Consider the following 22,425-nt stretch of genomic DNA (forward strand, 5'->3'; position numbering starts at 1 on the left):
AATGTCTGGCCTTCCACTGATTGATCTGGTCTAATCTAATCTATGTTATGCTTTATTATTAAATCTGAGAAATTATCATCCTACTGCTGCAGAAAGAAGGTCTTCCTCCCTTTACCGCTTCTTTTTTCTGCCTTGCTAATGCGTTCCTAAGTATTTTTGAAAGCAAATGCTTTGTACCTCTCTTGCTCATGCCTGCTTCCACTGTGTAATTTTCTTCTCTTTTGCACCAGCTCTGATAATAGTCTGGTTGTAATACCAGTCAGTTCACTAACCCCACAAAAATTTCTAGTTTTCTTGTGCTGATTTAATGTTTTGACATTTTAATTATTGGACCTAACATGATGCATCATCAGAGGAGCCCTGTAGCTAACTTGGGGTGAGATGAAAAGAGAAGTGGTAGAGGAAAACAGAACTTCTTTGGCAGAGCACAGAGCACGCTGCTATTTCAGTGTAAGCTATCCTTAGAAATTAAACCAGGTGAGAGGTGTTCTGTCTTTAATCAAAGTCATGATTTAGTGTATACACATTTGATATGTGGTAGTAGTAGTATTCTCATGTCTATTAGCTGCTCCTTTCTTCTGCAATGAATGTTAGTCCTAATCTGCAGTTTGTGTCCTACATTACCAGCAGATTGGGCCTTTCTGAACTTGGCTACTTGTGTGTGTCTGTATGGAACTGCAGTGTAGGTCAGGATGCTGCTGGATGGCCAGAGGCTGATTACCATGTTATAGAAGAAGTCATAAAGAAGTACTACACAGAACAGCACTTGCACTTACCTTGTGAGAGGGCTACTTGGATGCTAGGAAGGTGTTTGGGCCTCAGTCCTCATTCCAAGAGTCTAAGCAGAAAATTTAAGTGTCATGATGCATGCTGTGTACATAACCTTCACCTCTCAAAATCTGATGGGAGCAAGATTGTGTGTTATATAGAAATGTGTTGACATCATGTGCTTATTTCAAAATATCCTAAGAAAAGACTTCATTCCTGGGGGCTGCTTTGCTTGTTTCCAACAGGGAACATGGGAGGAAAACCACCTCTGAGGAGTTTTCCTACCCAGAATTAACAATTTTTAGGCCTATTACAACAAACAGAACCCTTGGTGGTGGGAATGGAGTTGAACCATCTCAGCTCTCCCTTCCCTGCAGCATCACAAGATGGGGAACAGACTGAGACAACAGAAACTGGGCTGAAATATCCGTGAATCAGGCTGAGGTTGCACATAATATCACCTAAGAGCTTAAATAAAACAAGATTTCATTTTAGAAGGTTAAGGCCGGAGAAATAGTCTCCTCTTCCTAGCCAGGAGGGTCAAGCTAGCATTTAATTTTAAACAGGATTGATACAAAGAAGTTGGAAAAGAATAAAAATAATGTACAGTTGGCAGCTTTCACCTGTCTGCTTAGAGGAAGTACTGTGGCTTCACTGGCACGGGGGGGAAAGAAAAAGGAAAAGTTCATACACAAGGGGTGCAGGTTTATCCTGAGCTGTCAGCAGTGCCTTGTGTGAGGCAAAAGATCCAGTTTTGTGTGTTTTCCCCTCCATCCCAAGCTCTGACCTAGAGAGGAGTCTCCCCTCAGCACACTTCAGGTGGAGCTGGGACCCAAACCAGTAACTCAGCCAAGCTTAAAAAGCAGAAATATCCACAACTGGTTGGCAGGAGAGAAGTGCTGGGTTGGGCAGGAGTGAGGATGTCTCAAATAGAAAGGACAAAAATCAAACCAAACCAAAACAAACAAAAAAAACCAAATAAAAATCAAGCCAGGGTTGTTCCTGAATGCTGATATACATCCTGCTTCAGAATTTCCCATGCTCAGTGAAACCAACAGCTCTGCTGGAGGTCTACAGCACGGTTTCAGGAAGGAAATTTGAGGCTCCCTTTGAAAATGTGGGCCATCTGAGTGCAGTATTTCCTCCTTTCAAATACTTTAGCAGTAACCTGATCACTGAAATAACTTTTATAATTCTGTTGTTGCAGTTTTGTAATCGAATAATTTTTTGTAAAAAAAGCTCAAACTTTGGCTACCACAGACTCTTTACCTTCTCTCCTCACCCTCTTCCCCCCAAAAAATAAACATCTGGAGCAAACTTTTTTAGCCAAAGTTGATTAATTTGGGAAACAAAGCAACAAGAAAAGTGAACTGTCTAAAATGGCAATGTTTAATTAAGTTTATTCCCATGACTGCTATTTTGGAGGAGATATAGCAGCGAAATTTAGTTTTAGCTTAATCTTAGAAAGAAACAGTGTGGGTCTTTTTTTTTTTCAATTGCTAGTTTTATTTATATTCAATTTATTTACTTATTTTTATTTATTTTATTTACATTATTTATGTTATTTATTATTATTTATGTTATTATATTTATTTATAGCTTCCCATCTTGATTCTGGAATAGTGACTTTTTCTTTAATAGTTGAGTTCTAATATTTTTTCCTCTGAGTGAACTGAACAAAAATTTCTTTTGTTGTGTCAGATAGTTTCTTGAAAGAGGTACACAGCAAGGGATCTTTTACTGTTTTATTTTCAGCATGTCTGGTCATGCCTTGAGTTTCTGAGTTTGCTGCAACCTGTTTTTATTGATTCAGACTTTGAATTGCAGATGCGTATGGGGGCTTGAGAGGGGTTGTGCTGTTTTCGGGTTTTTTTCTTCCTATCTGTCACATTATTTGTAATCTCAATTTTCAGTATTTTGTCCTAAGCTGTATGTGCCATCTTAATATTCTAATTCTGTGTTAATCAATAGCATTTCTTGTTGTCTTCACATTTTCTATCTTGCTGTTTCACAAAGAAAAGGGTAAAGATCTGCATAAAATGCTGCATCTAACAACCATTACTAACATGATACAGTTTTGACTCTTTATGGGGTTTCAACTGATTTTTTAAAAATACACTTGTTTATAAAATTGGTTTGCTGTGTGTTCCTACTTTTATCTGTAGTCATAGTTAATGTATTCACTGCAGTGGACTAAAATACATTGCATCAAGGAAGAGAGTGGAGCATGCTTTTTGTGATGCTTCATTCACTTCTCACTGATACCACTGGAAGTCTTTGCCATTGTGTTCCAGTAGGCTCTTGACTAACTGAATTTACTTATCACAGTTCAGCTAGAAAACCTGTTCTGTTCTGTGAATGTGAAACACAATGCTTATTGCTTGCTGACTACCTGAAGGAGTAGGCAGTGCTACTTTATCTCAGATTTAGCTGTGTTTTCTTCTCATCATCTGTTTGCAGATACATGTATCGTATTTGCTTTTCTCATTCATTAAGTACCAAATGGAGACCAATTTGCCAATTACCACCACTGTTAAATCAGCTGAATATCAGCATGTAAAGTTGTATTTATCTTGTTTGTATTACCACTATATTTGGACAAGAGACAGGCCTCTGTGCTAAGAGGTCTGTATCTATGCTTCAGAAATTCACTCGGTCATTTTATTTCACACCTTCTGTTTCCTTCAAAGCACAAATTCAGTAGAAGAATTTGTGAAGAATTTTAGAAGCGAAACCAAGGTTGAAAAATGTCACTTCAGGGCGCAAGCTCAATAAAATTATGAACAAAGTATTGTCACCTTTTGAGTGGCATAATGACTCTGGACATCATGAAATTGGCATTGCCTATTTCTTTGGAATGCCAGATTTATTAATAACATATTTCCAGTAGAGGGGGTTTATTGTCATGCTTATTCTTATTTATTTTCAGACAAATTATCTTTATTTATTTTTATTTTTAGCTCATATGTGTCCTTTTTGAATGAGTTCTTGCATGTTAAAGCTGTATTTCTTAAAATGCAAAACTTATATTTGTAGACCTACTCTTAATCCAGCAAGTTTTACTCAAGTGGACACAGACAGGAGTAGCTGTCATTGCTCTCTGCTAGTTTGCCATTTGTCTTAGCTTCATTCATGTAGTCACAGTTACTCTCTGTTGTCCATTTGCGTACTTTACCTCTGTGTTGCACAGGTGTCATGTTTTTACAGCATCTTGCATGTTGCTTTTATTCCTCTTCCATTTTCTTTCTGCTGACTTTATGAATCTGAAAATTTAACTGATCATTGTCAGCCACAGGAAGCTGAAAAATATTTCCAGTTCCACGCTGTCTATGTTAATGGGTAGAAGTGTTGTGCTCTACTGCATAGGATACAAATTTCACTTTCTAGGTTAAAAAAAGCCTACAAACCAGCAGCCTCTTTTTTTCTTCCAGATGACACTGTATTTATATAATTATTCATTTAGAATTTTTACAGTTTGAGACAATAGGTTGCATATTTATAGGTTGAAATTATTTCAGGATGAAAGACTATAAAAAAATATTATTTGATATTCTGTCTTTAAAATGCCACATAAGTGATAATTCCTCAGTAGATATCTCAAAAGAAAGTGTATGCATAGAGGTTGGCATGACATTATGCTAAGTACTGACCTGAAAACTGAAAGTGTGAGACCAGAGTGTCTGTTCATATGTTCTGCAACAGAGACAGAATTTATCTGTAGAGTGAGATGAGGCATTTATGTGCCACCCCTGTGTCTCTGATACAACTGAGTTAAGAAAACAGTTTGTAACTGCTGAGGATGCAGTTCAATTTCTCTGGAAGAGAAAAGGTGTCCTATTCTTCATGCAAGGTAAAAAAGATTTGTATCATCAGTGAAGTCGCAGGTTTCTTTAATGCTGATATTTGGAGTGAAAGCATAATCAGTAATGTTTGGTGGAAGCTTGTATGAGACAAGGAACAGCCTGAGTATTTATGTTTCGTGATGAATATTTCTGAGCAAAATATTTTGCAGATAGGAAAGTATATTTTTCCTTACTGGGAGAGTGTAGATGTGTCAGAAACATGCATCTCTTCCTGACATTTCAAGGCAAATCTTTCAAGTCAATTTGCATGTAGCTTGTGGATGAAACTTTGTGCAAACATTGTCTTGCAATGTACTGTGTTCTTTATTTGTACACTTCAAGTCTTCGTGACTCAAACACAAGTATTTTAGTTATTTCTTTCTTATTATTTATCTGTGCTAATAACAAGTATTGTGCCTTTATTTTACTTTCTCATTAATTCTTTCTCTTAATAGCCTGCCTCTTGCCTTTTGAGTAACTCCCTTTAGTAATATTCCTAGGAAAGACTAGTGACTCAATTCCTCTACATCTACAATTTAAACAGACCATATATTTACCAGAGTCAATATGTAAATACACATAGCTTCACCCCAGGACCCATAAATAACATCAGCCATGATTATGGTTTTGTTTCTGACATACTTGCTTTGAAAAATAATATTCTTCATTTTTTTTTTTCAGATAAAATTTGTTTTTGTTCTTCCCTCTGCGCCACTGGTGCATTTAAAAGAAATTAGTAGAAATAGGAACTATAGGTCCTGACCATATGTGCCTGTTAGCAACACTTCATACCTCTTCATAAATAACTAGAATGATTATATTAAAAAATATGGCCTAAATGTGTAAGGCTTCATCATTGTGTAAAGAAATGGTTAGTTTTAGTTTTCCTGCCCTTTTATTCTCATTTAGACATGTAATATTAGTCACACTAATCTGCTGAAGTAGTATTTTTTCCCATTGATTCTAAAGGAAGACTGGAGCAATGACTCTGATGTACACATACGCAGCATAAATATCTACATTAAGCCTATGTAGCCAATCATTTAAGCTGTAAATCTGTTTTAGAAATTGTCCTAGTTCTTAGCTCAAAGGACTGTTTGTTAAGACAGTACCTGAAAGAACTTAGACTCCCAACTACCAGTCACTTTTTAATTTTTTACTTTTATATTCATTATGTTTTTATTTGAACATTAGTAACAAATTTTTTTCTTAAATGCTAGTAACAATTAATTTTTATCTATTTTTTTTTAAACCTCAGAAACTACCTCTTCAGGTTGCAGCTTGAGGATCTCTCTCTAATACAGGTATGTTTTATCTTTGTTTTCTTAGTTCCTCATGCACAATGTTATGCTGTAGGTAAGAAGATGATTAAAAGCAGATAATCAAGATATTCATAAGCTTCATGACTACAGATAAGTATGAATCTGGATTTGTCCTCCTCGCATTCCTATATTATATAAACCATATTATCCATTTTAATTCCAGATTAGCCCTTCTCCTGGGCTGTACAAACCTGATATTACCTTACCCTCCCCTCTGCTGTGATCTACAGCAGAGTAGATTTACAAAAAAATGGAGACTGTGAAGGAGGATCATAGAAAAATGTTCCAACTTACTGTGTAGCTTCTGTATTCAGAATATATTGGTATTATGGAGATTTTTTTAAATTGATAAATAGATAATGTCATTTATACTTGCTACCTTTAAATCGGGCAAATGAAACAGCAAAATTTCAAGGAAGAAATAGAGTGTGAACCCAGGTATTAGAATCTCAGTGTTGTATGTGAGGCAGCTATCTATTGTTTAGAGCTTGGAAGGTGAAACAAAGCCTTTTTTTAGAGGTATTAGGCTTAATGGAAAGCTAAGTAAGAATCCCTGATTAATTTATTTTACCCTGAACATCATCTGATTTCAATATACAGGCAACCACATCTTCCCTCATTCTTTGAAGTGCTATTCTTTGCTTGTTTTGTTGGTTTTATCTTGCATTATTTTTAATCTTGGAATAATTTCTAACCTTCATCATTATGTTTTTGGCTCTAAGAGTTGTCTTGGTAAATTTAATTAAGTTGACTAACTTGCTAATAGAAAAATCACAATTAAATAGAAAAGTATGTTTTTTAATAATATTTTCACTTATGCAGTATAAAATTTTAGCTTGCTTTAGATTCAGTACTGTGTCTATTTATATAGTTGAATATGGAAAAGTAAAATGCATTCAGGTAAGGCTGTCCTTGTTATTTGTGGAACACCTTGTGTGTGCTTTACCTAGACTTGGAGACTTCTTTTACTGTATCAGACTACCAGAAAAAATATCTGAAGTTGATTTGTAATTAACCAACATTGCAGTATTAATAAATATTGTTCATTTTATACTCTTTTGGTCTTATGAATGTGAAATAGCCTTTAAACAGTGTTTTTGAGTCAACTTTTGGTAAAGTTTCTTATGCCATGTATGCTGTAGCACCACTGGTTTGCTATCTTCAGACTGGTTTGTATCTCCAAACTGTTTTCCATAACTCTTTAGGGAATTTATATTTTTAAATGAAAAACAAAGCATGCAATTATTTTTTTTCTTTCACAGCATATCATGCCATTATAACTCTTTCATATATGTCCTTTATAGACCTTATCTTCCTCTTCCCCTCTGCTTTTCTTCTGGTTCTGTTTGGGTGCCCCAGGACAAGAGATGTGCTTCATGCATGTGCCAGCTATGGCAGCTTCAAATCAGCTATGAGGTGGCTGAAGCCTTTGTTTTGGTGCAAGTCAGCCAGGCAATAAAGTATATTCTTTAGGGCTCATTACACAACACTCTCAGGTCATTTATAACTCTCATGTTACAAAGTTAGTCACTGATCTAATAGTCATGTAAGTACATTTGGGAGAGTCCCCAAGAGGGCATTTAACTTCTCCTGGTACCACAGGCAAGATCAGTGCTGCCCTTCTCCCTGCTGGTTACTTGTCTGAACTCTTCTTGCAAATCTGCAGCCATAAAGACCCACAGCTTTTCTTTGCCTTTGTTGAGAAATGTTAAGACTCAAAGAGTCTCTGCCTCATGCTTGAAAGTGTGAAAGCTTTTGTAATGAAAGAGACAATAACCATTTCTGTGGGAATGTGGAATTCAAACTTGCCAGCTACCAGTCTGAAACCTGCCTAGAGGCAAGAGTGTACTTACCAAATGGTTAGCCAAGATTTATAGACCTTTCAGATAAACTTTGTAGGAACAAGGGAATCCTAGTTGCAGTCCCAGTCATCCTAACATGGTGTATGGGATTACTTAGGTTTAACAAAATAAACTTCAGTTTCTAAAACTTTAGGGCATGTGAAGTTTCTCTCCCTCACATGTAGTGAAAGAAATATCTTGAGTAGGATTAGAGGGTATGAAGTTTGCCAAGTTAGCAATTAAATATTACAGTATTTTGAGGCTCTACATCTTACCAAACTGAAACCCTGTTATAACTGAATGAGGAAAGAACAAAAGTGAAAAGGAAAGTAAAAGTAATATGAAAAAAGTAATATGAAATCCTTGTAAAACAGAATGATGGAATTTCACAGGAGAGAAATAAAGCATACTGTGGTTTAACTCATTAATACTATACATGCTAGTTAGCATTTGTTTGCTGAGGGACTGAACACTCCGACACTTTCTGTAGGGACAGAACTTTTAGCATTTTTTTCTTCACACAATTGTCATCATCATCATAATAATAATAATAATGTAAAAAGCCAGTTTCTTCTACTTATTTTATATTATTAAAATAAGTACTTATAAGCATTTTTATTATATTAATTCTTATACTTATTTTGCTCATTTTGATTCTTTTATGAAACAGCCTTTGTGAAAACATGCAGATGTTTCATGAGCTTTATTAAGCCATGTTTCTGCATCTGGAAGAAAGGGTACATGGTGAAGTACTAGCTGTAAGAAGCTTTCTGTATAGCACAATAACCATACCCAAGGGCTAGAAACAGGAAAACCTGTTCACATGTAGTTAAATTTTTTTATTTAGAAATTATTCAAGCTTTATCACTTCTGTTGTGTCTGAAGGAGGAGAAAAATTGCTACTCTTCCTTACTCTTCATACTTCCAGCATGGAAGCAAGGGTGATTTGTCACAATTTGCCATCCTCATTTTCTAAAGTTTTCAGTTAGACTTTTAGAAATGTTTGATTTCTTTTTATTGAAACTTTTTTTTGTTTTTATTTTTCATTTTGTTCATAAGTTTAATTTTTCTTATGGTATCACTATCTGGAAAATAAAGGGGATTCCTTAATTATAAAGGGTGTACTTCAGTTGTTTTTTTTGTTTTTTTGAAAACAAGTCTCCTCATCTGTCAAGTGTCTATCTGAATGTGTTAGTTTTTCTGCCCATTGATGTTACAAAGAGCCTTCATGCTAAGTGTAACCAACTGAAACAGTAGAAATAATTTAGTTATAGCAAAAGCATCTTTAAAATACTTAGTTTACACATTTCTGTGTAATTTTAAAAGTTAGGAATTTTTAAAGTATTATTTTGCAATATTACCAGACATTGCAATGTTATCAGGTATTGTTTTTTAACACGAAAGCTCTCTAAAAAGGAATAAAGTACAATTATGACTGTTTGCAACCTTTTGCAAAAATTACTATATGCCACAATATCTATGTACTCTATTTCCTACAAGTTTTTACCTGGAAAATAGTGAGGGAGAGGGAAATAGAGAGGGAAATCAACACAAAAGCAGACAGTCATTTGAAATGCAAGTTCTCATGAAAGAAGTGCAGAACAGAGATTCATGTATTAAAAGGGTAGTGTTTCCATCAGTTTAGTGAAAGTTAATCCCTTGTAAAAGTGAGGATTAGAGTGCTACTCGATTGCATCAGACAGGATGTGTATCTAAACATGAGCCAGCACTATGTGGTGAGACATTGCTGCCCATTGTGGGTACATCAAAGTTGTCATCCCACATGTCATGGTTCTGTGCTCTGTACTTCACAGGAGAAGTCTGTTTGAGTAAGCAAGTTTCATATGATGGTGTCTGTAGCAAACCAGTATTTGATGTGTCTCAGCAGCTTCCTTTGTGTAGCAGGATAAAGACAACCAAAATGAGTGAAAGCCTTTTAAGCTCTGGCTGGAGAAGCCGAAGAGTCAAATTGTTCAAAGCTGACTGTGGGAACAATGGATGCATACCAATTATGGATTAGGAAAGAAGCATTTGCTGGACTGTGGCAGCAGAGGGACAAGTATTTTATACCTCTCACTGCTATGTGATAGGCTCACAGATACATAAGGCCTCATTCTGCATGGTTTTGTTTTGTGAGTTGTACTCTGTTATTCCTCACCTCAAGTAATGGAGAATAATCCATAAAAGCACTGGCCAAGATGAAAGTTGGATTTCCTGAAAACTCTATTATATTCCTTAAAATATTAGAGCGGGAATCTCAATAGTAGTGCTTAAGTGAATAGATTTGATTTTAAAAATTTTTTTTAATACCTATCCAATATTAGGATTAGTGGAGACTTGACATAATGTAGAGGATGAATCCAATAGGTGTCTATTTTCCACCATTTTTTTTCACCATTATTTTTCTCCCCAAAGCATTAGAAAGGAGAGCTTATGAATTCAAACATTTGTTTGTGTCTGCCTGCATGACAAGCTTGCTGATGTATTGGTAAAGACTGAAGAGCTAGTACATGCTGACTCGTAAAAGTCTTTATGCCAGAATTGCCATAAACATGTTTACAAGTTCAGGGTGTCTAAGCTTTTTAGAAAGCTGATAAAATGAATGCAACTCTTCTTCATCCATAAGATGAACTTTGCAAACTGAGATTGTTAAGGCACTTATAGGACACGTGCTTGAGTTTAGCTTTCTCATCTGAATCTTCCATCTATGAAGACTCTTCTTAATTTGAAACATCCAGAGGGCTGAGCCTATTCCATCTGCTTCTGTGGTTGCTTAATTCCCCTGAGATTTCATTCTCATGCTGCGTCTGGGCATCAGTTAGAAATATGCATACCTCAAAACCAATTTTAAAGGCAATTTTAGCCCTTAGTTTACTGCAAAATTCATGTTAAATTCTTCATGCAGATGAGTTGGAAGTTCTTTTTCATGGTTTTTATTCAACTTTAAATTTTGGAATATCGAGATATATTTTTTTTTTAGAGAGATGGATGATGGATGTAGGTGTGTGTGTGTATGCACTCAACCATTAACAAGGCATTCAAGGAAGTGAAGGCAAGACTGGGTCTAGGAATTGTCAGAAAAAGGAGCTCCTTTGAAGAATGTGGTTTTACTTTGTGCTTATCTAGGTTAAGCAAAGAGGCAACCTGACTTAACGTTTGAGGTTTTTTTATAGATCCATATTTATAACCTGAGGCATCTTTATAACTTTTTACCATAATTGTAATAAATAGTATAATAATTAAATAATAATATTTTAATAAATATTTACCTGGCTTTTAATCCCATTTTCAAAATAACAATTACTTGTTATTATCATAAACTGAGACCATATTATGTCTTGTGAGAGACTTTCATAACCTAAGTTTGTCTTTTTGGGCTGTAAGTGGTATTTGACCTAATCTAGAGAGAACAGTGTCCTAAAAGAGGCACAAATCATTCAGACTGTCCATACAGTTCATTTCTGGGACTGTGCCTTTTTGGGACAGTCCTCTTTTGCTACAAACACAAAGAAAGCCTGTAAGGATTTGTCATGTAGAGTCAAGTCTGTTTATGCTGATAGTAAAAATGTTCATTTATAATGAACAACTTCAGAGATAAAAGTAAGGAAGTGAAGCTTTAATCTTTTAATCTCTGTAAGGCGCTGAGTTGCCCAATAAATAAAGCTCCTTAAAATGCAGCTTGATGCTTTTTCTACAACTTTCATTTACTGTATTTCAGTCCATTCAGCTTCTGAGTTATACATTACATACAGTCACTAACTGTGTAATAGATGTCTGCTTTGTGAAATACATGAAAGAAATCTATTGATTCATCATTTAATTTTGGGATGAAGCTATGTGTGCAGAAAATGAGATGAAAGGAAGACCCTCTGATTTCACACTTGAAGGCATAAAGGAACTAACTTAAAGATGTCCTTAACTTGTGACAGCTGTATGTTAATAATATTGACATTGAAAGATGACTGTGATTTAAAATTTTATTTTGGGTTCCTATATCAGGGAAAAAAACAAAACAAATGGAAAAGAAAAAAACAACCAAACAAACAAAAAACGAACAAACAAAAAAAAACAACCCGCCTCTATTCAGCCTTGTATGTACTTAAGAGTTCCAAAATCCTTGAAACCTTGGAAGATAAAACAGCAACTAGAGTTCATAAAAAGACTTCTAAAACTTAAAACTCACCAAAAGAGACTGAGGTGAGCAAGTTGCTGAGTGACCACAAGGTGATAGAGCAGGTGCAAATTTCTTCTTGTGTAATAGCGAGAAGCAAAATTTGAGGAGCTATTTGAACTGTTACCTTTTGTATAAGATAATGCTGATAGCAGAGTTTAAAAAAGAAAGAAAAATAAAAAGCACAGTGCATCTGTATGTAACAATGCCACTTGTATGCAGCACCTCTTCCTCCTGTTACTACTTTCCTGATTGTAGATTGTTGGCTTTTGTTAAATAGTAAGTCCATAAACAAATAAATTAGAAAATTAGAAAGTTAAGAAAGACATAAGAAGTGTTTGTGAAGTCAGAGATTGTCCTTTGTGGCAGGTAGACATGGACTTTATGTCTGTTTTTAGGTCCATTGAAGTTCTTTTTCTGTGATACCATTAATATTTTTGTTGTTTTCTTCATGCAAAATGGTACTTTCTTGATTAAAATTGATTAATGCTAGAAAAAGATTAATTTACCTACCAATGTTTATTTCACATATGTTTATTTTTATTACCTCTTTTACATGCAGCTGAAAGGGGCTTCCTCAAGCTAGATAAAAGATGGGTCACACAAATCCTGATCTTCCCTCTGTAATGTATTTGTAGGGAAATAATTTACCAGAATAAGTTAGTCTATTCCTGTTGAAAAATTTTTGCTACTGAAACAGCTGGTGTTTGTAGATTCACCTACATATTAATGCAGAAGATGGCTACTATTCTGAACCTATCTGTGGCAGTATTTGGCCAAGCACTGGTTCACTCTTTATACTGAATATTCTTTCCATTTGTGGTGGGTTTTTTCTGTGGTTTTTGTTGTCGTTTTTTTTGTTGCTGTTTTTTTTTTTTTTTTTCCCTGCATAGATGTAGCTACATATATTATAATTTATTTGGAGTCTTTTTTTGTGAGTTATGGTCCGAGTTCATATGCAGGTTCCCACTACAAAGCTATGTAGAGCCCATGTGAGGTGACCAGTTGTGCCCTCATGCCATCTCCTCAGTATGACTCCTCTTCTGCTCATCTCTGCTTGTTATTCATTTATGCTCAGCTTCTAAATAATTGGGAAGTTTTAGTCTTCAGAATTTGTAATTGCCTGCCATTCAATACTGCTGAAATTTGTCACATAAATTTAGACTCTAAGAGAAGCACAAGAACGTTGGCAAATTGGCAGGGCTTGGCTGCTGCTTTGGCTTATCAGCATGTGTCAGTATTCTGGGAAGCAGAGGAAAAGAGAAGAAAAATAAAGCTAAGAAGAGATGTCATTTTTCATTTATGTGCTGTATTTGTCATTGTTTCGTGCCAGTACTAAAATGCAAGAGCAAGTGCATTTCTAAACAAATGAGTCTGAGCACATCCATTTAGCTAGAAAAGCTTAGCTTCTTATTTTCTGTTTTTCTTTCTTACCTTTACTATTTCACTGCATTTCTTGTGTGTTTACAATGATTTTCTGTTCTGAGTTCACAGTAAAGAAGAAAATCAAGTGCTAATTTTTTTCACTTCCACTGGAGTACAGTTCCTCCTTTGTTTAGATATTAAATATTTGTAGTTTTTTCCTAAGATAAAGGGGAAGCCTGAATCACTTGAATATATCGTATGACTGCATTTGTTCTCATGGGGAAATATAGGTAATATGAAGATAAATATGCATTCATTTTGCAGCAGATACTCATGAATGTGTTTTTTGTGTTGGTGTAATTTATCCCTTCCTGATAATTTTTCCTGATATATACAGTGATCAACCAGACTATTACATTTACCACAAGTAATTTTGGAAACTTCTTTTCCTAAGAAGGTGTCACTCCTATGTATGTTTTTATGAACATGAATATGCAGATACAGCTACACAAAAGCAATGAGCAAGTAGCATCAGTTTGAAAAAAAACCAAAAAATCAGGCTGCTGCTTTCCAAATGTCTGTATTATGTAAGGCCACAGCATACTTTAGCTAATTCTGGACTAAAGCAGTATTATGTAACAACAGAGCAATGCTCGTGGAGGGACACAGGCTCTGCTTTCAGAATTAGCCTATTTCTATGTAGCCAATATGCAGAAAAGGTGCAAGAATGGCAGCGCACTGTGCCAGAAATGAAAACAGAAAATAGTAATATGCAGACTGAACACAGACTGTTTCCATTCTTACATTGGCTTGCCCAGGTGGAGGGCTCTACCACAAACATTTGCTGATGGAGAGTTTCCACTCTTTGGCATCTAGATGCTGCAGTGCTGAGCAATTTAGAAAAACAGTGGAATATGTAATGTATATCTGCAATACAGTATCTGCAAGCATGATTATCAGTTTTTGCTCACACTGATAAAGCATAGAATGGTGTGGGTATGAAGGGACCTTCAAAGGTCATCTAGTCTGAAATAAGCAGGGCTATCTTCAACTAGACCAGGTTTCTCAGAGCCACATCTGACCTGACCTTGAATGTTAATAGGGATGGGGCATGGACCAGCTCTGAGGGCAGCCTGTTCCTGTGTTTCACCACTCTCATTGTGAAAAAAATCTTTCTTATATCTAGTCTAGACCTTTTCTCTTTTAGTTTAAAACCATTACACCTTGTCCTGTTACTTTGTCCTGTCCTTCCTAGGTTCTGCTAAGTGTGACCCCCTTTAAGTACTGAAAATCCTCATTAAGGTCTCTGCAGAGCCTTTTCTTCTCTAGGCTGAACAACTCCAACTCTCTTAGCCTGCCTTCATGGGAGAGGTGCTCCAGCCTTCTGATCATTTTTCTGTCCCTCCTCTGGACTCACTCCAACAGGTCCACATCTTTACTGTGCTGAGGACTCCAGAGCTGAACACTGTACTCAGGTTGGGGTCTTATGAGAGCAGAGTGGAGGGGAAGGTTCACCTCCCTTGACCTGCTGACCTTACGGTGCATCATCCACCACTACCCCCAACTTTTTTCCTCAGGGGTGCTCTCAATCACCTCATCCTCCAGCCAGTATTGATAACAGGGATTCTCCTGACTCAGGTGGAGGATCTTGCACTTGGAGGATCTTGCACTTCGCCTTGTTGAACTTCATGAGGTTCACATGGGTCTGCTGCTTAAGCATGTCCAGTTCCCCCTGGATGGCATTCTATCCCTCAGACACATCAACAGCACCACCCAGGTTGCTGTCATCTACGAACTTGCTGAGTGTGCCCTTGATCCCACTGTGTCATTTAAGAAAACATTAAACAGTATTGGTCTTAATATGGACCCTTGAGGGACAGTTCTTCAGTGGTATCCTCCTCTGGATACTGAGCCACTGAGCATCACTCTCTGGATGCAATTATCCAATTAATTCCTCACCCATCAAACAGTCCACCCATCAAGTCAATCTTTCCAGTTTAGAGTGAAGGAAGTTATGGGTGAGCTTGTGTCAAAAGCCTTATACAGGACCAGAAATATGGCGTCCATAGCTCTTCCTTTTTCCAGTGATGTGGTCACTCCATCATAGAAAGTGACTTGGTTGACTAGACAGAACTTGCCCTTGGTGAAACTATGCTGGCTGTCTCAAAGCACCACCCTGTCCTCCATGTACCTCAGCATAGCTTCCAGGAGGATCTGTTCTGTGATCCATAGACACAGAGTGAGGCTTGACAGATCAGTAGATCCCAGGGTACTCCTTTCTACCTTTTTGAAAATGGGTGCAATGTTTCCCTTTTTCTGGTCACCGGACTTCACTTGATAGTTGTGACTTTTGAAATGTCACAGAGAGTGGCTTGGCAACTACATCAGCCAGTGCCCCCAGGACTCTGGGTTGCATCTTGTCAGATCCTATAGGCTATGTACATCCAGGTTCCTCAGGTAGTCATGGACCTGATTGTCTCTTACAGCGGGACTGACTTTGCTCCCCAGTCCCTGGATTGCAGTCCATCCAATTAAGAAATGTTGGAAGGTAGAGATATGGAACTTCACTGTATGTTCTGGCCTGTAATATCTAATTTGAGTTCAAATACAGTTTGTGTGCCATGCCTGTTCAAAGAATAGGCTTAAAGACACATTTTCTGAGTCATAGAAAGGATTGTTTTTCCCAGTACTGCAGAGATACATTCAACAGTTCTGTTGGATGTTGTTCAACAGTTCATCTTTATGTAGGTGGTCTTGGGTAGGGAGTGGGTTCATCTTACATCTGTATATTAGTAGTAATCAGTACCTAGCCTAAGGGCATTATGTGGTTCATAACATTCCCTGCCATTTCTTGTTCACCTGTGATATAAAAAAAAAACCAAACAAACCATGAATAAGATAAAATAGCGAAGAAGCCTCATGTCCCCTCACCACTATGCGGAAAAAGTTAAGATATGCATCTTGACACTGAGATCAAAGGAGCCTTTGATACCATGCTGTTAAAAGATGCATTCAGCTGCTTATCTGTGGGAAGAACTGGCTGTTTCTATAAAGCCAAATGTTCTGCTCCCTTTATCCCTAGGGAAGAGCTGGAAAGTACTTCAGGATCAGGAGACTAAGTTTTAGCTATTGCAGTCAAGGAAAAGCTGAATTCTGAAATATTAAAGGAAACAAAGCAGCCATAATGAGGGTGAGAAACACAGAATTTTCTTCTGGGGTAAAAGAAAAATCTGAGGAACCTGCTACAAGAACACTGGAGCATGAGGAGCCCATAGAGGCATGCATAAGAGGGAGTGTCTTGCTCTTCTGGATGCTTCAGGGTACAAAGGGAGGATCTGTGCCACTTCCGGTGTGTTACTTGCCTTGTCAACACTACTAAGCCCAGGGCAGCCTGTGGATTGTTGCTCCTAAATGTTTGAGAAGGACACTCTTTAGTCATAGTGTAAGAAACTAGTCCTGGCCTGATTTGAGAATAGGGGACTAAAAGGTCACCTTTGCACTCATTTTTCCTGTATTTATTTTTCTACTTCCTTTTTCTTTCCCCTGTTTTTAGTAGACATTATCTACTCATTTGGAATATTATTGCTTTAACCATCCCAGATGGTACCACAATATGATGCTTCTGTTGTCAAGTCTGGGAGTGATAAATCATTTCAAAATATGGAAATCAATTTATTAAAACTGGAAACCAGATAAGCTTGGAAATATCTGGTGTTAGACATATATGTGAGATTTCTATATAAGTTTTTTTATTCAGCTGTTACTTTATATTTGTTTGAAGACAAGCAAACTGAAAACATGATTTATTTAAGTAAGGTATTGACATAATAAGCTATGTTAATTCTCTTAATTGTTTTATTGGGAAGATGATGTCCTTTAGATGGCAATTTGTGGTGTCTAGACTTGCCTATCCCACCACAGTATTTTTAGGCTTTTGCCCTCAGACTGGAACTTGGAGTCTGAGGCTCGATGCTTAGGCTCTGTCTGGTGCACAGGGCTGACCATATACCCAGCACAAGTTTCACTGACACTGATTTCTGAGCTGTCTAATGCCACTGAGGAAGAATGCTGAAAGCACAGGGAAGCATTAATGCCACCTTTTTTTTTTTTTTTTTTTTTTTTTTTTTTTGAGTTAGGCACGTCTGTGGGCTTTGAAAATCAGGTGTTTTTTTTCTAAGTCAGCCATATGCAACACACTTCTGTTGAGAGGGAACTGTATTTAATGTGTGTTGTTTCTGTCATTCTTAACTGATTGTGGGCTGATCTAGTGTAGAATTAACCATGTTGCAGGTTTATTTGCTGTATGTTTGGTTTTGTTTGTTTGTTTTTCTTTTCTGCTTTTAATACTAGTTTTTCTCTAGTCTGTACTTCTGGATCTCACACATTTGCTCTAGTGTCTGGAAAACTATATATTCTCCAAGTCTCTAAAATAATTCTATGATGTGATGGTAGTTGTTATGCTGATTTTCCAAACAAATGAATAAGCTACTAAGAAAAAGAAGAGATCATTACAAACTAATGGGAAAATAGAAACTCTAAGGTTGGTATTTAGGCCTGTTCATGTATGTTGAGTTACTTCTGTTAATTTAGCTTGATATAAATAATGACAATAATGTGGTTCAACGACTAATTAATACAAAAGGTGTTTGATTAGAGGTTAATATTACCTTCAGTTGTGTATATATGCAATTTTGAAAATTACTTCCTTGATGAAATCCTATTAGTCTTTTTCCCAGATCATAGCCACCATTGCAGTAGAAATAGCTGTTAGTGTTTTGGTTTAGGTTTTAAATTGACTGATTCAGTTAGGTTTATTAAAAGGTAAATGAAAGACCTGAGAAAATCTCAGAGTTCCATATTTATGTGGAAGTCAATTGTAGGAAGAAGTAGTAACTGGCAAAACATATTTCTGTTAATTATAAGTTAAACAGCAACTTCATTGTGGCATTGCCCATTTTTATGTAGTATGTCATTTAGTTCCTCGGCACTTCGGTCTTTAATTGAAACCTAAGGTGAGTATGATCTTTCAGAATTTCAGAATTGCCCTAGAGATAAATTGATTTGACAATAAACAGTTCCCATTGGAAAAAAAAATAATAAGTTGAATCACTCTTTTCCACTAATTTGGAAAAAATAAAAATTTATGCTTTAACATTTTCAGGACTTTCAGAGAGAGCTTTTTAAATGAGCCTTTTGGATTAAATGCTGTGCCTGGTACATTCACTTTATATTGGTTTCTATTAATTACATTTTAATATAAATGAGAGAATGCATTCATTTTGAAGCCACATTGAGTGGAAAATGCAGTAGCTGCACAGTGTTTGTATGTGCCATTGCTTTTAGTATATCTGTCAGTGGAAATCCTGCTTATAAGGGTTATAGCCTTAGGCTCACATCCTCTGAGTCTTTGCCTAGGTATTTTGACAGCTCTGAGCAATACTTCTGCATCTGCTCATTTATCTCAGGGAGCTGAAATGATGAAAGGTCAAACTGTTCCTTACTTCTTTCCCTGCCCTGTTACTATGATAGGAAAAGATCTAGTGAGAGAAGAGACCTTGTGGGAAGTGGAAGTGCAGGAACTCATCTGCATGAATGTTTAGACTTTTTCACACATTTTAAATTGTCACTGATAAGATGGAAGCCTCCTCAGTGAAACTCTTTTCTGATTCCTCTATGCATGCTTATTTTTGTTAGTTCAGTAGAATTTTGCATATTGTTTTACCTGAATACGTGGGCCTGTAAAAAAAAAAAAAGAAAACACCTAAATCAAGTTTTATACTACCAAACACAAACAAAACCTTTTGCAGTAGATTTTTTCTTTAATTAGTCTATGATTTATTAATGAAACTTTTATAATATGTCAGAACCAGTCTGAAGAAACAATAATGCTGAAAGTTCATAGGAGATCAAAATATGTCATGGTATATTTATTAAGATTGCTCTAGGCATGATTCCACAGTCTTTTCTCACATGGCAGTCAGTAGTGTTACTTGCAGGATATTGTGCTACTCAGCATGAGAAAATAAAGTTGAACGAATTGTACTCAACAAAACCCTGCATATGCACTGACAAGTAAAAGCTGAGTGGAAAAATTCACATGCTAATGTGTATGTAGAGAAAATTTTCCATAAGCAGACTGGTTTTTTTTGTTTTTTTGGTTTTTTTAAACATAATATGGTTCATACTGAAAACAGGAGATGAAGCAAAGGCTTTGTTCATTTTTAATTGGAAAAGGAAAAAAGGACAGTAATTTCTATTAAATTAAATATAAAACATATTAAGTTTTTCATTATACAATTGCGTTTTCATGTAGGTACACATTAAAATAAAAGAATAAAATAAAAGAATAAAAGAATAAGGAATGATAAATGTACTCCGGCAAATGTTTGTGTTGTCATCATCAAGTTTGCCAGAACTTCATTAACATCCATGGGTAGCATGGTGAAAAGCTGTTTCTAGAGGGTGCATTCTCTCTGGGACTTGTAGACTGCAGAGAAGAATAACCAGACAGGATGAAACAAAGGAGAAAAAATTAATTAATGTCAATCAATTAAATCAGACTGATGCACTGTAACGGCATTTTAGAGTTAATGTGATGTACTCATGGACAGCATGGTGCAATGGCAAGCCTTGCTTACTGGGAAAGAAAATGCATCTTTTAGCTTGAGAACACAAGGGCAAACACACCTTGCAGATGGAGTTAAGGAGATCACAGAAGGGAACGTTCCTTGTCTACTGCAAGAAGTAAAATGCACTATTTCTTTTTGTCTGTGAAGACAAAGTAATATTTACCAGACTTTTCCAGAAAAGCAATACATGTGCAGTGCAGAACATAAGAGACAGGATCCTGGGAGTCCTTGCTAGGAGAACCAGCCGTGCATAAACTCCCTGCTGCTTCTAAACAGCCAGCTGAAGGAAAAGTAACAGAAAGCTGGAGGTAACTTTTTCCAAACAGTGCACAGATTGAATCTGGTTTATGTAGCAAATCAGAGTCAAATAGATTAAAGAGCTTTAGTCAGCCTAGCCCAGAAAGTGGAGCTCTGGAAGATAAAATCTGAGGAGAAAAGAGGATTAAACCCAGTAGTTTCTCCAAGAAGGAACATCTGGTCTGGCTGAATACATTGAATGAAAAGCAGCCCTTTAAAAATGGCCACAGAGTGGTCACAAAACTCGAGTATTTCTGGAAGCCAGCCAACATGAAATAATGTGAGAGACAAAACTCACCCGATCCCCCTGGCAGAGAAGGCTCGTAGAGTGCTGGAACAGGTTGGAGGCAGTGTAAGTGTACAATGAACAGACCGAATGAGAAAGGCTAATGCTGTGTTTACCAGGCTGACATGCATATTTTTCAACCAAAATTCTTACTGAACAGGTGGTTGAGACTCTCCAGATGTACATCTCTACAAAGATCTGCAAATGTGTGCGCAGATCCTCGGTGTAGTCATTCTAGTTTCCTGGATGAGACGGAGTCCGCTGAGAGCTGAGCAAAGCCCAGAGACTGTCTGAAGTTATTTACAAGTCCTAAATCTGCAGTCAGGGCAGCATGTTGTGCCTTGCATCTGGGATCACACATTCTGTTACCAATAAATGTCCTCTGAAATGATTCAAGACTGTTGCAGACAGAGAATTGGAATACTTAAAAATACCTTTAGTACCAAAACTGGGAATGAGAAAACAGAAACAAAGAGCATCTGAATCAAGTGATTCCCAATTTGCGTCTCCTGTAGGAAAAAAAAAAAAAAAAAAGTGGATTTTTGCATTAATAGTAGACTTATTGTAGCTGCTGGGCTTGCCTGTTCTTCTTTGGTGGGGCAGGGTGTTGCAGACACATCAAACCCAGTTTTTAGACATTGGGGTCTAAATTGGAACCTATTTTGGGGCTATGACTCAATGGCAGAATGTAGCTAAAATGAAGATAAATTAATTAGAAGAAAGCATTGGTAACAAACAGGCTCATTCCCAGAATTGCCCACACTTCTGCGATAAAAAAAGTGAAGAGCTGGCCAGTGGAAATGTAGAGTAGATTAGAATAGATTAGAATACTAGAAGAGTGTAACTATTCTCATTGAGAAGTAGTTTGTCACAATCCTGATAAACGTTTTTCATCATGTATACGAAATGGAACATCTCAGAGACGCAAGTGAGATCTGCAAAGTGAAATAGAGTAATACTATAGCTAGCATACTGACTTTAAGGCTAAGAGATTGGGTCATGTCTTTGTTTCACAGGATGGATTTGGGCACATCTCTTCTGTAGCTTAATTGAGTTTCTTTTTTTTTGGTGTGTGTGTGCATGTGTGTGTGTGTGTGTGTGAAATATCAGTGCTTTCCATGGGCATCTCTTTTCACAGAATCACAAAATCATCCAGGTTGGAAAGGACCTCAGAGATCATCAAGTCCAACCCTTGACCCACTTCCACAGTGGTTACCAGACCATGGCACTGAGTGCCACATCCAGGCTCTTTTTAAAAACCTCCAGGGATGAAGAATCCACCACTTCCTGGGCAGCCCATTCTAGTGTCTGATAGCCCTCTGTAAAGAATTTTTTCCTAATATCCAACCTAAACCTCCCCTGGCAGAGCTTAAGTCCATGTCCTCTTGTCTTGCTGACAGCTCCCTGGGAGAAGAGACTGAACCCCCCCTGGCTCCAGCCTCCTTTCAGGGAGTTGTAGAGTGATGAGGTCTCCCCTGAGCCTCCTCTTCTCCAGGCGGATCAGCCCGAGCTCCCTCAGCACCTCCTCACAGGATCTGTGCTGGATCCTTTCACAGCCTCCTTGCTCTTCGCTGGACCTGCTCCAGCACCTCAATCTCCTTCCTGAACTGAGGGGCCCAGAACTGGACACAGGACTCGAGCTGTGGCCTCACCAGTGCTGAGTACAGGGGAAGAATCCCTTCCCTGGACCTGCTGGCCACACTGTTCCTGATCCAGGCCAGGATGCCATTGGCCTTCTTGGCCACCTGGGCACACTGCTGGCTCATGTTCAGCTTCCTGTCACTCCAGACTCCCAGGTCCCTTTCTGCCTGGCTGCTCTCAGCCACTCTGTGCCCAGCCTGGAGCTTCCCATGGGGTTGTTGTGGCCAAAGTGCAGGACCCAGCACTTGGCCTTGTTGAACCTC

General features: G+C 37.3%; 1 protein-coding gene across 6 annotated transcripts in view; it reads left to right on the forward strand.

Moving 5' to 3' along the window:
* Positions 1-22,425, forward strand: part of SEMA5A (semaphorin 5A) — a 312,014-nt gene that overhangs the window by 128,177 nt on the left and 161,412 nt on the right. For all 6 annotated transcript variants that reach the window (XM_071736701.1, XM_071736699.1, XM_071736695.1 and 3 more), the window contains exon 5: positions 5,869-5,914. In XM_071736701.1, the coding sequence (XP_071592802.1) occupies positions 5,869-5,914 (46 nt within the window). The remainder of the gene's footprint in view (positions 1-5,868; positions 5,915-22,425) is intronic.

This window comes from Heliangelus exortis, chromosome 2, assembly GCF_036169615.1.
Source record: "Heliangelus exortis chromosome 2, bHelExo1.hap1, whole genome shotgun sequence".
Taxonomy (NCBI): domain Eukaryota; kingdom Metazoa; phylum Chordata; class Aves; order Apodiformes; family Trochilidae; genus Heliangelus; species Heliangelus exortis.